At 38.9% G+C, this 17,420-nt stretch overlaps 2 protein-coding genes across 2 annotated transcripts; one reads left to right on the top strand and one right to left on the bottom strand.

Moving 5' to 3' along the window:
* Nucleotides 1-343: 343 nt before the first annotated feature.
* On the bottom strand, nt 344-12,267 carry itfg2 (integrin alpha FG-GAP repeat containing 2). Its single transcript, XM_008400913.2, has 12 exons — nt 12,031-12,267; nt 10,853-10,948; nt 10,738-10,779; nt 10,492-10,669; nt 10,275-10,414; nt 9,406-9,554; nt 9,245-9,339; nt 8,848-8,901; nt 8,447-8,538; nt 8,209-8,326; nt 5,083-5,256; nt 344-536 (listed from the first exon to the last, which is right to left on the bottom strand). Exons 1-12 carry the CDS (start codon nt 12,124-12,126, stop codon nt 469-471), a joined length of 1,302 nt encoding a protein of 433 aa, XP_008399135.1. The 5' UTR covers nt 12,127-12,267; the 3' UTR covers nt 344-468.
* On the top strand, nt 10,638-17,119 carry ascl1a (achaete-scute family bHLH transcription factor 1a). Its single transcript, XM_008400915.2, has 3 exons — nt 10,638-10,705; nt 15,423-16,284; nt 16,369-17,119. The coding sequence occupies exon 2, from the start codon at nt 15,671-15,673 to the stop codon at nt 16,271-16,273; it is 603 nt and encodes a 200-aa protein (XP_008399137.1). The 5' UTR covers nt 10,638-10,705; nt 15,423-15,670; the 3' UTR covers nt 16,274-16,284; nt 16,369-17,119.
* The last annotated feature ends 301 nt before the right edge of the window (nt 17,120-17,420 follow it).

Consider the following 17,420-nt stretch of genomic DNA (forward strand, 5'->3'; position numbering starts at 1 on the left):
GGAATTTTTTGGGTTTAAAAGTTAAAGAATTTCTAGAAAAACTCAAATATTGAGATTATTCTAAGACATTTTCTAGAAAGAACAAGGAAATAAATTTTTGAGTTTCAAAAGTCTTAGAAACTTTCAAGAAAAAAACTTTTGACTTTTGAAACTCAGAAATTTCCAAGATTTTTCCTAAAGAAATTTTAGATTAATCTCAAAATGTGAGTTTTTCTCAAGCAAATGTTCAACTTTTGATACTGTGAAACTTATATATATATATAATAAAAATAAGTAAATTTTCATCCAAAAATGTCAAGATTAGTTGCAAACATTTCCAAGAAAAAAAACGTGCACATTTTTCAGATTAATAAAATTATTTTTAGTTTTTGGGTAGAAATTCACTCCTTTTTTCCTGTTCACTGTGGCTTTAATACGCCGTTGTAGAAAGCAGAGAAGGAGGCTGCGTGGTGGAAATCTGTCGCTGCGCTACGTCTGAGCGTCCTGGTACAGAATATTCGCCACCAGATCTCTCACTGCAGCCGGATCTTCAGCGTCTGTGGAGACAAAAAGAACAATGTGGCAATTACTGATGACACCGGACAGAGAAAAAGTTTCCATATCCTATTAACTCTTCCACATTTTCTCATCTTCCAACCACAACTGTGAAACTTTGTGTTCTTTATGATAGAAAAACACAAATAAGTGAACAACTGAAGCGAACATGTGATTGACAGTGCCAAGACCCTCCCCCTGGCTCTGATTGGTTGTTTCTGACTGGGAGCTGTGCAGATGGCTGTAGGAATGAGGCAGAAGATTTCTTCACAGATGATTTGCATGCTATAATTTTACGACATAGTGACAGTTTTACCAAATATGTAAAAAAAAAAAGTTTTTAAAAGTTGCATACTGCAGCTTTAATGCCTACTTCGTGTTAGACAGATCCTATGTAGATAATTTATTTCTGTTAGTGAAACTGGACCTATTTAATAAGGTCAATCACAGATAATTCATGATTTATTACAGAGAAAATTTGTATTTCTACACAGGGCCTTTTCCTTCTAATAATAAAAACAGTCATTTAAACTTTGTATTGAATTCAGATCATCTTTTTCTGGTATTCAAATTAAGCAAAAGATATGGAAGCACTAAAACTAATTAGATAAGATAGATGGACTTTGAACATCCTTATCTATTAAATCAGGATATTTTTTATAAATAAATCATCATAGAGAACAATTTGTTCCTCCAACAGTCTTATTCTCCATCTGACTAAAATCTAAACCATCCTTCAAACATAAGCTGCTTTGGTCGTGTTAAAGCCTTGATGAAGTTCAGCTCTAAATCCAACCTTAATGTAACCTCACAGCGTTGCTTAGCACTAAGAATATTGCATGTGATTTCATCCATTTCTTTTATAATGAGGTTTACGTTTGGGCGTTGACAGCAGAGGTCTGATCACTGACAGCACTGTGACCTTTAACGAGCTAAAAAGGAAGAACTGCTCACACATTAATATGAACACAAACAAAGGCTGGTTACACGAGACGGGAATTCAATCAAGTTCAAAGACTTTTGAAGGCGTCCTCCCGGATGCAGTGGAGCAAAAAGAAACAAGGCAGAATTACATTTATGAATAAATAAAATGAAACTAAATATACAGAGCATACCAGCAGGTCAAAAAGTTTTTTAATTTCAGATATTATTATTGTGCAGCAGTGATGGATGGATGATGAAAGAATGGAGAGTAATTTATATAACTTGTATACAATGGTATGCAGAGACACATACCATTGTATAATGAAACGTTTTACACTTGTTCACTCTGGAAGTTATTTTTAAGTCAAATTGTGTAGCAATATGTCTGAAAAAGTAACAATAAGTGTTGCTATAAAGTTTCCTTTTCTATCCTAAACCTCTGACCTTCTGCTGTAATGCCATGACGGTTTCCATTGTGTGCATTAATGCATGTTAAAGGTGACTTATTATGCTAATTTGAGCAGGTTAAGTTACATCTGTGGGCCACACAAAACAAGTTAATTAGATTTTTTTGCACAAAATAATTCTTAGATAATGAGATTTTAGGTTCTCTTGTCTCTAGTACTTGAAAACAGCTGCGCAATTATACAACTGTACAGCTCTGAAAAGCAGAAGTGGAGCCTTCTGCACAACCAAAAAAAATGCACCAAGTGGTAAGTAAACAATAAAACACTTGTCTTTTCTAGCAGACCAAAAGTGCTGGAGCTCCACCTGGGTTGCTAGGTGATGGGTGGAACTCTGCTGGGGTTGCTAGGTAACGGGTTGGGGCAGTGTCTGCTTTGTCAGTTACATTTTGGAGGTTTTTTTTGAAACGCCTCATTTTCCAGACATCAAGAAACGTCATTTTACTGCCAAAAAATGGTTGGGTGTTTCTTTTAAGCACTAGAGCTTGAACTTTGGATAATATACTCTTTACATATTTACATACCCTCATTATTTATTTAGATTTAATTTATCAGGCTTCTTAAATGAGGACAAGTCCAGATTTTGTACCATAAACATGCAAATGGGAGCTGGTATAGCAATAAAATAGACAGTCGCTGCCGAGATCAACTGTCTTCAATAACCAGCTTATCCACTGTGAACTGTTAATTATTCATGATATCCCTAAGCATGTTTGTATGATTTATAGGATTTTTAAAAAATATAATTAGTATCTGCCATCTTCAAGCTGTTCAAATCAAGCAATTTAAATTTATTTTGTTCTGTACAATTTTTTAATAGTTGTATATCTGGTGAAAAAGGAGGTTTAGTTTAACCTGTGTAATAATTAGCAACATCTGTCTCACTTCTGTTGATTCACAGACAAACTTTACTGAAAACTTCCCTGTTGTTGATTTCAGGTGAAAAAAAAAAGCCTGCTTACCTTCTCACATCACAACTCTTCAGGAATGAGCCAAGTTATTCGCTCGAGTTGAAACAAACAGACTGAAGTCCTTCATCACAAATTAAAAACGTAGGAGCAGCTGGCTTTATTTAGAAACCTTTTGCAGTTGCGACAGAAATCCGAAAGGCTCTTAATAATCAACGTTTGGCCTGAGGGCACGTATTAAAATAAAAAGGACAGCAGGGGAGAGGCTGAGGGTCGCTGTGTGACGTTTCTGTCAGACTTCTAGTTTATTCTTCCCATTTTTATCCTTATGGCAGCCATTTGGTATATGATCATTTAAAAAAATCCCAAATATAGACTGCATCTCTTCTTTAAATGAAATCTGTCACCATTTTTCTTCTGTTCCTGGAAAAGTTTGTCTCAACTTTGACATGATGTGTAAAAAAACGATCTAATTTGTAATTTAAATTGAATCTTGCCGAGTGAAAATCACTGCGACAGCAGCGAGACTAATGTTTCACCATGACAGATAATTAACAAAAGAAATTAACAGGAAATAAACAACCATGGAGGATTCAGAATAATAATTAACCAAATGCTGACAAACAATGCGTTTGTGATTAATACAGAGGAGCAAGAAGAGGGGAAAAGCTGCAGAGTTGATGGCCAAGCTGCAGATTTGTCCGTATTTGGACGGGATAAATTTCCCTCCTGACCTCCTCTGTCAGTCAATATGAGGGTTTTATGAAAGACTCTTATTAGCTGTTAAATAAAACGCCAGCAGCAGAAGCAGCATCTGCTTAGCTTAGCTTCACATTAACACTGGAAAATGGGAAAAACAATCCTCGGATTTTACTTTTTAATTCTTTTTTATACTTTCAATCCTGATATATTAAGAGTTTGTCATAGATGGCTTGAATACAAAGAGTCTATTGAAGAGTGTTGTTACTGCGATCTGGAAGTTTGTTATGGCAAATTAACAGACTGGAAATACAACCAGTTTTGAGTTTTTGAGTACCGATTATCTGCACCCAATATTTCAACAACCTGCAGCAACTTAAAAAATACCTCTCTATTAGATACAACATAAACATTCATCAAAATGTCCACAAAGGGCAGACACTATCAATTAGCTTACGCTATAAACGCTTAAGCCAATTTACAATAAGACTTTCCCATATACAAACAAATACATTCAAATCTAATTTATGCAGTTTTCTTTACTTTTGACATCAAAGTGCCTGACTGGAGCGAAGTCCTTCGCCATTTTATGGCTAAAAAAATGTTGAACTTGATTTAGATTTTGTTCTGGGTTTTCTTTATGCTTATTCACGTTTTCTTGTGTTTATAGATATAATACTTAAGCATCAAATGTAAATGAGAGGCTTAATCTGCATTCTTCAATGTATAAATTACATATAAATACAATATCGATTAACTAATAATGTCCGTTTAGGCTTTATTTTAGTGTTGTAGTTTGCCCACCATCCAGGAGAGGGCGCCGCTGCTCCTCCTTAAGCGAAGCCGAACAGAAACAAAGATGGCGGAGTGCGCCACCCAGAACAGAAGAGTGAAACTCTTAACGGAGTCGGGTTTTAATGCGGTTCTGTTTAATATCGCCATTATTAGGCACCAAAAACAACAACAATTAGCTATCCTGACAGCTACTGGTTGACATGTTAATATGATTTATTTTTGTGTTTATCGTCATGTTGCTCTTCACTTGAATTTGTTCTCTTCCAATCTTTACAAAAAAATAAAAAACATAAATCTCATGTACGATGAGTCACAACCCGTGGCTTAAAGCCAGAGTTTGAGACTTTAATTAAACACTTATAATCTGCTACTGACTTCTTAAAGGTTGTGTGAGTGCAGCTGGTTTGATTAAGAATGTTCTGGTTGGATCTTTGAATTTCACAGATTAGGTAGAAGTGCCAGTCCTGCTTTGTCACTCTCCTCATAAGCAAATAAACACATTTCTGAAACTGTGAGAAGTGGGCAGTAAACCTAGCAGAGAACCAGGATTTCCTCTCCTCCATCCTCATTACCATTCAGGTCAGAGTCTGAGTGCCAGATCAGGACTGAATGTTTGTTGGCTGCAAACAGTCACAGTTTGTCTCCTGTTCAAATAAAGTCTCCAACTGAGGCAATGTTGGCTGAATTTAATGAACGATGTTCTGGTCGGAGCTGAATTTGCTTCCTGGAGACCACCTCCGAGTTGTTTTTGTACTCACCAACTCCCAGAGCCTTCAGCTGGCTTTTAAACTCAGGCTTCTCCTCAAGCACTCGCAGCAGGTTGGTGGACTCCATCCGCTCAAGCTCCACTTTCCAGTAGATGTAGATTTTCTGGTTAAAACTCACGTATACCAGACAGGGGCTGTTTTTACCCTCCTTGCATGTGAACTGACCTGAAATCACAGATTTAAATCCACATTTTGAACCTAAAAACTTTGTAAAAATAACCATCTGGTCAGGTTACATTCAGAACATTCAGTGTTTTGGAGGGATTTTCTGTAATAAACGAAAACAAAGTAGTTCATAACATCTAAAAGGCGAAAGTAAACAGAAGCATAACAGCTAATGTTAACATTTTAGTTAATTATAGCATATAAACTGCAGTTAGCTTAGTTGAAATAGTAAACTAATAATAACGTACTAATAATAATGTGCAAACTTCATCTATCCATCCATCTCCAGTTCCTATCGAGTTCCTATCTCCAGCTAACGTTCCGGGCGAGAGGCGGGGTCACCCTGGTCAGGTCGCCAGTCTGTCACAGGGCAACACAGAAACACACAGGACAAACAATCATGCACACACACACACTCACACTTAGGGGCAATTTGGAGAGGCCAATTAACCTGACAGTCACGTTTTTGGACTGTGGGAGGAAACCAGAGTACCCGGAGAAAACCCACGCATGCACAGGGAGAACATGCAAACTCCATGCAGAAACACCGCCGGGAATCGAACCCAGAACCTTCTTGCTGCAAGGCAACAGCTCTACCAACTGCACCACTGTGCAGCCCTGATGTGCAAACTTGAATATATTATTTTATGTTTATTTTTTGCTCACTGTTAGCATCAAAGGCAGGCAGTTCTGTTCTGTAGTAAGCTCAAATTAGCATATTAGCTAATGTTGGCATTTAAGCTAATGACAGTACAGTATAGCAAATAGTGAAAGACTTTCAACCCCCCAAAGCTCCACATTTTGAATCTCTGGTTAAGCACAATGCTGCTTATTTCAATCATTTTATAACCAAAACAAAGATAACCAAAACAGTCAATTGAATGCAATCATACAAACTCCTTTACAAATATTCCGAGATATTAAAATGGTTTCAAGTTCAATTTATTTTCCAACTTAAATTAGAGACTGTGGAAAGTCACTTGTGTTGTGTAATTGACTTTGCAACAATACCCCTTACGGACCAGGCATACACTACGTCACTTTCGAGGCGCCATGATGGACAGAGCGATTTAAAATAGCTTTACAAAGTTTATTCATGTTTCCTACTTGTTTGAGTCAAGCTAATTTGTCTGTGAACACCCGGTTGGGGCTCATAGACGGCGATATTTACAAAAGTTGGAAACAGCTAGCTTAGAAACCGACCCCGTACTTCCTCCGTCCTGATGTATTGACCAAATCTCCGACTTTCACTGAATTCACACCACATGATTTATATCACCATGTTATAAACGCCGTTTTCCTTAAAACGGAGCAGCATTAAAAACGTACAAAAGACGAGATGCTAACTAGTTTGTTTCCATACATGCTAGGCTACACGACGGAGCGCCATTGTCTCCATGGTTACTAACGGTTAGACGCATACCTTCTTCTTAATGTAATATTTATAATTATACACACTTACAAAGTAAATGAACGTTAATCTTCTTACCTTCGCTGCAAATCCGCGGTTACACCGAGGGCTGTCAATAATAATGATTGACAGCTGCTATCCATCGCCGCCATATCTTTCCTCATTAAAAGTTATAAAATAAAATGACAAGTTTGGTTTCTATCCTTGTCTGTTCATACAGCCGACCGCGCAGCATCCTATGACAATTTTTAGAGTGAAATCAACTAAATAGAAGCAATTTTAGGCTACCGGCTGCCTGTTTTTGGACAGGCTTTAAAGGAGCGCCTCGGTTGTTTGGACGTCCATCATGGCGGAGTGGGCAGATATCTGAAGAGCGTGACGTCACGTGTTGAAACGTTAGCTACTGTTAGCTATGATGCTGTTAGTAGCCATTATAAACATATTAGTTATTGTGTGCGTATTGTATGCGTAACACAATAACGTTTGCTACTGGTAGCAACATGCTAAAAGTAGCATGTTTTCAGAGATTAACGATTTCAAAATGCAGAGTTCAGAATCGCACTATGGGCTAACTCGGCTAGCAACACCGTTAAGCTTGGACAGTAGAATAACGCTATTCACTAAACACTGTCCGCTTATGTTATTTAGTATAAGTCCAGCTGTTCAGGTCAATAAGAGAACTAGAAAGGGCAGGGATGAAGTTTAAAACAGAGTTAGGTTCTTAAAACAATACGTCAAGCTTGTGAAAACCTTCGCAGCAGTGTCAGGAGTCAAGTGTAGAGGAAGACTGATCTCTATTTCAGCAAAGAAATAAACCTACAATAAATCAAAGTAAATTTCTCACGGATTAACACTGCCATCTAGTGGTGAAGGTTTAGCTCTACACCTGGCCTATGAACCAGGTTACAAAATGTGACAGAGGGCAACCAAAACATATTTTAAAGCTTGTTTTAATCACTTTTAAATCCAAATGCTTCCAAATATTTGAGTTAATCTTCTCTGTTTAACTTTTATTTTAAAAAAGGGCAGAGAAAAACTAAATTAGCACATCTGATTTTTCATTTAGGAGCTGATTACTAACAAACTCAGAAGCTGCAGAGCACCTTTATCATATTTATTTTTGCACCCCAATCAGAAGAGTTTTATTGATGAGAGAGATTAACGGGATCTAAACCAGACGAGGTTAGAGAGGACAGATGGAAGCCTTTTGCAAATAAACCCAAGCTGGTTCTTTTCTGTTTGTTTCTTCTTTCTGGACCAGAACCAAGATGAGCGCTGGTGTTCTATATAAACTGTTGACAGTTGGCTGTTGACTTATTGCTGTAAAATACTGAGCAAACGTCTCGGTATAAACAGAGCAGTCTCTCATTTCCTTATATTCAGAACAGCCACCACTTTTTCTAAAAGTAAAGTAAATTCAGGATTTTTTTTTCCTTAAATCTCAATTAAAAAATTAACTTATTTAATTTCCCTTTGGAATTAAAGTATTTTTGAATCGAATTTGAATAAAATGAATCTGAATTATGAAGTTGTTGAGTTACCTGCACAGAAGGCGTTGACGTTCTCGTCAAACTGGAAGCGCACCACAGTCCTGTTGTGGTCGATAATGTAGGTCTGACCGTCCCAGGCGCAGGCCACCACCTCCTCTCTGCCGTCTCCCTGCAATTAAACACCCAAACAAACAGGTTTTCACCCAGAGACATGAACCTCCAACTGATGACAGAACTCATAATAGGTTTATTTAAACAACCGGTGAAATGAGACCAAGCACAGACTCACAGTGACGTCGAGTTTCTGCAGAGCGAAGAGCTGATGATCGACCTGAAATGACCACAAGAGCTGCTGTGAGCTGTCCATCAGCTTCAGGGTTCCTGAGGACAAAAACAGTAAGATTTAACATTCTTTAAAGACAAGAAATTACTCAAAATGTGCCTTTAATTAGCTTTGCTCAAATCCACGTGGACATAATACTTGAATTCCCTCATCAGCATTTCACCAAGCTGTGCTGAGGCCTGCTACTGTACTTTGGATGAATCTAAAGTACAGTAGATTCCTGCATTACACTGATTAGTTAATGGCATATTTAATACCTTATATTGCTTTATTGGTGCTCTATCTTCTAAAAAGAAGCTGGTTTTGTCAAAAATAATGATAAAAAGAGACAAAAATCCGTCTCTCACCATCTAGAGTACAAAGTGCAAACAGGCCACGTTTTGAGGATTCCTCTTTTGAACCTGGAAAATAAAAAACAACATAATTTAAATCAAATTAAATCAATATTTAGAGTTTTTCCTTATGTTTTTTTTTGTGGGAAACAAAGTACAAAGCAGAAACAAATAGTTTGATTGTCTGTTATCAGCATTTCCAAATATTTATTTTGTATTAATAGGACATGATTTCCCATTTTTATAAGTTTTTACAAGCTGAACTCAAAGGAAGAGGTGAACTTTGACTAAGACATGATCCAGCAATGACAAAGTTAGAAAATAATTTTTAAAAAGTTTAAATAATTTGTTGTAACCTGGATTCAAAGAGAAAAAGTACTAAAACTAGTGGGTTGTTAAATAATTTAATGACCTTTGCTTATGCTGCCGATGAGGTGAGTAGAAACGTTCTTGTTGTGAATCCGCCCGCTGGTCAGGTGGAGAACTACATCTCTGGACGGCCCGTCACTGTGAACAGACACGCAGCTGATCGTCCAGCAGCTGAGCTCGTGTTCTGGGTCTGACGAGGTTTACCTGCCCGGCGTGGCAGGGGCGTCGTCCTCAGACTCGGTGGAGTCCTGCTGGGTCCAGGTGCAGAGCAGGATGGCGTAACCGCAGCCCGGCTGGGACACCATGAGCTCCGGCAAACCCTCGGGACCCGGGTTGACCGACAGGCTGTCCACCTGCAGAGCGAACATCAGAACACGTTAAAACTTATTCAACAACAGAAACCACACAGTGGGGTGAAAAGTTTACAAGCAAAAAAATAAAAAAAAGAAAAATGGTTCCTAAGAGAGGAAAGTGGAAGGGGAGGGACAGATTAGCAGCGCCACATGAGATTGTGATTGTCAGCGCTAAAACCCGCCTCCAGGCTCTGATTAATTTTTTCAAGTCAAATCAAAGTTTATTGATATAGCACATTTACAACAGCCTCAGCTGAATAAGTGCCTCACAACAAACACAACATCACAGGTAGATAAATGATTAAACAGAAAATAAAATGAAGTTTAGTAAAAAATAATTATACAATTATAAAATTGGCAAAGATACTGAAAGCAAATAGTATGAATAAAAACCAAAACAATACTTAATTTTAGCTGTCAAAATTTCCTTCCATTCTTTACCTTTTCACAGATTCTCTGTCTCATAGCATACTATCACAACATGGTGGCAATTTCAACAAATATGCAAAAAAAACATATTTTTATACAAGTTACATACTGCAGCTTTAAACCCGAGGACTCGAAAAGTATATTGAGTATACCTGCCTTTGATATTTCATGAATTTAAATGCTAACTTTTACTGATTTGAGGATTGCAAGCTTCATGGACGAGAACTGCCTGACTAAATTTTGTAAGTATGGATACTTCTGCAGCATAAATAATATTTAAAAGCTTGAGACCTGTCCCTCCAGTAGCCACTTCTTCAGGAGAACCAGCTGACCGGATCCCCCGTCCGAACTGTCGGACGGTTCCTCCCAGCGGAAAGCTCGGACCACCCGGTCTGTGTATCCCACCACCAGCTCGCAGCGCCCATCTCCGTCTGCACACATGGAGATCACCGCAGTTTGCAGGGAATACGCGTTGCACTGAGCAGGTAAATGGAAGCAAAGGTCGTACCGATATCACTGATGAGGATGACTTTGGTGTTGGCCGGGATGTGTTGGGTGAAGAAGGGTCTCTGGTCGTCTGAACACAGGAACTCATGCTGGCTGGAGGAGTCGGATTTGCTGGCGCTGGCCGCCGTCAGGTCGAAGAGGTGGAACCATCCTTCTGCTCCCACAGCAACCACGAGATTCTGGAAAACATCCAGGAAGCTGAGTGGATCGTTCAGGTTCCAGCTGCTTCTGATTTCAATCTGCTCACCTTTCCCTTGTTGCAGACGTCTCCGACTGCGACGCAGGTCAGCTGGAAAAGCAAAACAAGTCAAAACAGGCCAGAAGTCACATTTTGTTTTGTGGTTTTCTTGTTCCATACCAACCATTCCCACACAGGTTCTCGTGACCCAGGGCTTGGATTCGTCATTCTTGTAAACGAGCAGCTTTCCACTTGTGTCTCCAACAATTAGTTCATTCAGCTGCAGAGTCACAAACACAAAGCTTTAATTCATTTATTTATAACTTAAGCTGTGATATTTACTTCAGTTGAAAAATGTTGATGGAAATGTGAATAAGTTACATTTAATTATCTGATTTTGTGCATGTAGGCTAATAAATATGCCTGGTACTAGATATATTCAATATTAAACAAATATATGATGACATATTAAGGCAGGGGTGTCAAACTCCAGTCCTCGAGGGCCGGTGTCCTGCAACTTTTAGAAGTGCCTCTGCTGCACCACACCTGAATAGAATAATTAAGTCATTAGCAAGGCTCTGGAGAACTGAGGAGGTAATTAAGCCATTTGATTCAGGTGTTTTGTACCTGTGGCACATCTAAAAACTGCAGGACAGCGGCCCTTCAGGACTGGAGTTTGACACCCCTGTAAGGCCATTGTAGATTAAGAAAAAAAAGAAGTACATTTCTGACAAAAAAAACTCATATATTTCTGAGCGCAAGTCAAAACTTTTTGATGTTTGACACTCAGAAATTTTCATGTTTGTTTCTAGAAAAAATTCTGAGGTTAATCTCAAAATTTCTGAATTTTTTCTAGCAAACATCGACTTTTTCAAACTCAGAAATGTCAATGTTTTTTTTTCTAGAAAATATCTGATTAAAAAAAAAAGGAAATGTATTCTGTTTCTAGCTACAATTGCCCTAATACGCCGTCATTCCAATACGACCTCAAAATAAATTAAAATAAAAATGTTAAAGAATTTTTAATTTACAAAATAGCTCATTTACCATCGTTTACGTCCAAATATAGTCGTCTAAAAATCATATATTTGATTTCAAATGTAAATCTAATATACAATTCACAAGAAAGATTCAAATTAAAATATGATGCACTAAAATATTGGACTATTTTTAAACTAATGAATCGTCCAGCCCACATACTGCACCAAGGTGAACTTTACTTATCGGTGTTTATTTATAAGCTGTAAAACAGACATAGAACAATAATAATAATAGTAGAAAAAGAAATTATCTTCCGTTTGACGTCTAACGTTAGGAATACTGGGTCAACCATCACACTGGTTAAATATAGAGGTTTGTTACCGAGTCGTTGTCTGCGTCTCCCAAACAGATGGCGTGAGGAAACATAGTTCCTGTAAAGTCCAAACTGACCCGGTGCACAAAGTTTAACGATCGCATCGCTACTGGATTAAAATCCGCTAAGCTAACATGTGGAAAACGTAACTTGTTCTTGGGCTAAATCGGCTGCCAACTAGTCTAACGGTCGCTCTGCTTCCTGGTAAACAAAACCACGTGACCTCCAACCAACGGAAGCTCGAAAAAGACATAAAATCATATTCGCGGATCGACAGGTGCTCAGAAACTATTCAAAAATGAGAAATGTTCTCATAAAAACAAAACATTTCCCTTTTTTTATTTATTTACATAACTGGGGATAAAATTAATTAGAAAAATATCAGAGCGTTTTATTTTAAAAAACATATTTTAATACGCTTTACGGTGCACCGTTGCAAACAGACAGATTAACATCTAAATATTTATTAAGTTGAAATGATGACATCTAGTGGTCACAAGATGCAAACGCACCAAAACGCAATACACTTTACTATTTTATTTTGGTCTGTATTGTTTTTACTCTATCTATCCATCCATCTGTCTATCTAGTCTCTATGTCATATTTAGGTTCTGCATGGCAACCCAACCCTATTAAAGAGAATAAAATGTTCATTGGCATCTTTAAAAGTCCATAATGACTCGTGTATGTACATTTTTGACCGGAGTGCAAATACCGATGTCCGCTAGAGGGCGATGTTTCATTACAACTTAACCTGGACAGGAGAAAACAACGTTTTCGAGCAAGTTGTTGCCTAAACCGTCAACTTGTATTTGCATTTTCATTTTATATATACAAAAGCACGAATAAAACAGTGAAAATGAGTCGAGCTTATAATTAGGTCATTAAAAATATTGTAAAATATAATATATACTGGCTCGTCAGGTTTCCTTAAGGGTTAAAAAAAATGCTTTTGATGAGAAACAAATGGGAGGGTGATCCCTTCATCCCTCACAATTTAGTTTTAGTGCTTATATGATTTTTCTGTTTTGTTTGTATTATCCTCCGGGATAGTGAACGCATCACACAAAAGCGTAAAATCACGTAAAGTGGTGAAACGGGAACCCGGGCGCCCAGATGTCATAATAATTATTACACTCAGCTTTGACTGGAAAGCCCCTCCAAGTGAAGCGCGCCCTCTCAGCCTCTGGAAGACCCGCAAAGTCCGCACAAAGCGCTAATTGGACCCTGGAAGCAGGCAGACAAGGGGGCATGGATAGGTTTCAGAAAGCATGGAGATGGGGAAGGGAACGCTGAATAGAACCCACGCCTCTTTTTCTAAACTCTCTTGCTGAGCCAAAAGGGGAGGAAGAGGAGGAGGGAAGAAAAGAAAGTATATAGGTGGGGCGCACAGGAGTGGGGGTCGCCTCAATTGAACCTGAATGCCACTGCCAACAGAAAATGAACGCAATTTTACAAGAAGTAGAAGTAGTAGCATATAACTGAATTTGCGCGCGTTTTTTATCCTGTTTCTCCGCATCTCAGAGCCACAATAATCAGCCTGCGCTGCAACCGCATCGGGTGTGTCCAATCAGCCACAAAGCTCTGGATTCTCTGCGCCTCCCCGCAGATTTGCGCCTCGGCGTTCCGCTTGTGCAACCGATCATGATGCGCTCCAATCACAGTGGAAAATTTGGCCTCCGACGCACAATAGAGCCTCAAATGAGCCGCGTCGGGGAAAATAAAAAGATGTGCTGAAGCAGCTGCTCTGAGATAAACTAGTATCTACAGCAACAACCTTCATTTTCTACGACAAAAAAAAACCCATTTCAAAGGTTAAACGAGCTAAAAATGCTAATGCTAACTAAAATGCTAAATGGCTAGCAATATAGCTAACTTATAGCTCATATAGGTGAGGCATGTTTTGATAAACAAATCCCCTCGTTGATCTTCCAAGCCAGCCCGAAGTACAAGCAAAATACGTTGCTGTTTAAGGCCACCAGCAGGGGGCGCTAGAGAAATTAAAAGTTCCTCCAAGAACAACCTGAAAACTTAAGTTTGAGTTTAATTTACTACTCGGATATTTTATTCATAGCAAAGTAGTCAGTCCATTCATTTTACTGGCAGCCAATCAAACAATGAGCACCACTAATAACATTTAAATATATTATTTCAATAACAGAAAACAAAAATTATGATGAAAAGTTTAAGATTAAAAAATGTGTGGGATTACATTTTTTTCTCATCAACTTCCTGAGGTCCCCACAGCGCCCTCTGGTGGCCCCACTGTGAAAAACACTGACCTGTAACACGTCACTGTCTGTTTTACAATTTGTTTCGCTATTATCTTGTAAACTATTATAATCAAGATCAAATCTCATAAAGATACAAGCAAATCTGATGGGATTCCTTTAAGATCTTAATAGTTAGTTGTGTTAAAGTGTTTTAATAATGCTAATGTTATTTTTATGCACTATGTAAAATCCAGTGAATCAACTGGAAGTTTTTCATATTTGCATGTAAACAGACCATCCATGATGACTCTTTCCAGTTAGTTTCAAAGTTCTTCACCCAATAAATAATTACGTTAATTGGCTGATCACATGATGTTTATCACATCCTGCTTTCAGAGCTAAACAGATGCATCGTAATAAACTAGAAAATCTCAATTCAATTAAAAAATTGAAAACCAAACGTTTTATAGATTTATTACACATAAATGATCCAACTGATGGATTTATTTCTGTTAATTTTGATGATTTACACCAAAATTTAGGTTCTAGACTTGGAAGCAAGATCAAGAAAAAATAACTTCTTGGTACAGAAATAAAGTTTTTAATTGCACTCGGTTCTTGGTGAGTCATTCTGCTTACCTTTTCTTCTAAAAGGCTGTTTTGCTTGTGGATTTTTTTCTTTCACACAACTTTCTATTGATATACATTCAACAAAAGATAATATTTTTCAAAAATTGTATTCAATTATTGTTGAACAACCAACAGACTCTGGTGTTTCATCCCAACTTTTACCGTCGCCATTTTGCTGGCCAGCGTAAGTGTGGCCAAGAGTGCCGTAATTTGTTGACAACTGACGTAAACTGCTTGTTCGAGGAAAAAAAATCAATTTCACATCAATTCAAAAGCCAATAATAAACACAAAAACCAAATGACATTATACCTTTGATTTAAGCATGTTTTAGTCAGTTTTATAAACGCACTAGTTCTAATTAATTACCGTTTTTATTTATTTCAGTTAACGGAAATACCTTAATTTCAGTTTCTGTTAGTTTTTTACTTTCTTCCAAATGTTCGTAACATTACAAGCTTGTTGAGAAACCGACAGAAGTCTCACATTCAGGACAAACTGTTGTTATTGTAAAGAGGTTTCCTTCCGCTCACCTCCTCTCCGCGCTCTGTTTGTTTAGCGCTTCAAGTGGCACGCGTCTGACGCGCGGCGCACCGGTACCCGGCGCAGGAGCCCAAGGTGTATCCACGCGACCAGTAGGCGTGGCCAGCTCTCATCCAAGCGCATTGAAAAGCAGTGGAGTCTGTCTTCCAGGACACATTTCAGCGCTGAGAGGCGGACTGCCCCCACCGGAACAAGTGCGGTCGAAACACGTGAACGGCACGAGCGGGACGCACCGCCTCGAGACTTAAAAGTGACTTTCCGGAGATGGACATTACAGCCAAAATGGAAATTAACGTCAGCCAGCAGCAGCTGGTTCCCGCCGCGTGTTACTTTTCGGCGCAGAGCATCCAGCTGAGCCCCAGCAGCAGCAGCTGCAGCAGTAGCAGTCAGTGCAGCGGGAAGTCCAAGCAGCCGAAGCGGCAGCGCTCCTCCTCGCCGGAGCTGCTGCGCTGCAAGCGGCGACTGAACTTCGCGGGCTTCGGCTACACGCTCCCGCAGCAGCAGCCGCACGCGGTGGCCCGCAGGAACGAGCGCGAGCGCAACCGGGTGAAGCTGGTGAACAACGGCTTCGCCACGCTGCGTGAGCACGTCCCCAACGGCGCCGCCAACAAGAAGATGAGCAAAGTGGAGACGCTGCGCTCCGCGGTGGAGTACATCCGCGCCCTGCAGCAGCTGCTGGACGAGCACGACGCGGTGAGCGCCGCCTTCCAGGCCGGCGTGCTGTCGCCCGGCATGTCGCAGGGTTACTCCGCGGACATGAACTCCATGGCCGGGTCACCCGTGTCCTCCTACTCGTCGGATGAAGGCTCCTACGACCCGCTGAGTCCGGAGGAGCAGGAGCTGCTGGACTTCACCAACTGGTTCTGAGCATCTCCAAGGTAACACGATGCAGTTGTTTTCTACAACTTTTAGAAACTTTTCTTGAAGTTTGATCTAATTGTTTTGTTTTGTTTTTTTCACAGAATTCTGGATCAACTCGTCTGAGTTTTGTTGTCCGGCGCTTGGGATGGTCCCGGAGAACAAGGCGCGCTGCTTTAATCCTAAAGACTGATTAAAGACTCAGGATTAAAAGGAGACAAAGTGGGAAAACCCCAAAATAAAACAAAAAAGACCCTAACGTGAATTCATGCTGTCCAGAAAACAAAAACATTATTTAAAACGCCGCTCCTCATCTATGCTAATCCAATCACACCGAGCCGTTTTGGTAAACCTCTCCAAAGCTGAATTCAGTTCAAATGCTTCCAGGTTGCGGATTTATTCTATTAAATTCTATATCAGACGCTTTTTTTGGGGAATATATTAAGATATTTTTGTATGTAAGAGATTTATACATGTTTTGTACACATCATTTTTGTATATATTTTGTCTATATATTGCGAAGTTATTTCTAATACCTCCTGCCAACGTAGACGTGTAGTCTATTATTCTCTGGCTCTTGTGTTCACGAGGTTTCCAGCAGGAGTTTGACACTCCGATGTTTTTATTATATAGCACCGATGTGTCTTATTTAATAGCAGAACCAAGTTATTGCATTATATCATGTCACGATGATCAAACTTATGCAGCTATTGTCCAAAAAAAGAGTGCAATAGCCATGCATTGTGTCTTTATACTGCCAGCTCTTTATCTTCTATTCACAAGCAGATGTTGAATAATTCTTATAACCATATTTTCTACAATTTAGTCCAAAAATAAAGAGATTTACTGAATTTCTTTCAATGTCTTTTCTTTTTTTGATGTTTGCTTTGGATAGTGGAGTGGAAATGATTTAAAAGCAAAGGAAAATAATAGAAATTATATTTGTAGCTCTTAAGGGATCAACACTTGCTCTACTGTTAACTTTATGCACCTTTTAAATAAGATTGCTTATTTTTTTGGCTATAAATAGACCAAGTTTTAACAATGGAGGCCACCATTAAGTGAGTAAAAGTCGTGAAAACAAAAGAAACAAGATAAACTTTTACGCAAAGTATTTACGCACAATCCTTTGTGCGTTATGGGAAGAAATGGTCAA

The sequence above is a fragment of the Poecilia reticulata genome, linkage group LG23, assembly GCF_000633615.1.
Source record: "Poecilia reticulata strain Guanapo linkage group LG23, Guppy_female_1.0+MT, whole genome shotgun sequence".
Taxonomy (NCBI): Eukaryota; Metazoa; Chordata; class Actinopteri; order Cyprinodontiformes; family Poeciliidae; genus Poecilia; species Poecilia reticulata.

Excerpts from the sequence above, each read along its gene's own strand:
- itfg2 (XM_008400913.2), bottom strand. The coding sequence starts at position 12,126 with ATGCGATCGTTAAACTTTGTGCACCGGGTCAGTTTGGACTTTACAGGA. Across the intron at positions 8,902-9,244 it reads CATCGGCAGCATAAGCAAAG|GTTCAAAAGAGGAATCCTCA; the intron begins GTCATTAAATTA and ends TTTATTTTCCAG. Across the intron at positions 8,327-8,446 it reads TGCAGAAACTCGACGTCACT|GGAGACGGCAGAGAGGAGGT; the intron begins GTGAGTCTGTGC and ends GTTTAATTGCAG.
- ascl1a (XM_008400915.2), top strand. The coding sequence starts at position 15,671 with ATGGACATTACAGCCAAAATGGAAATTAACGTCAGCCAGCAGCAGCTG.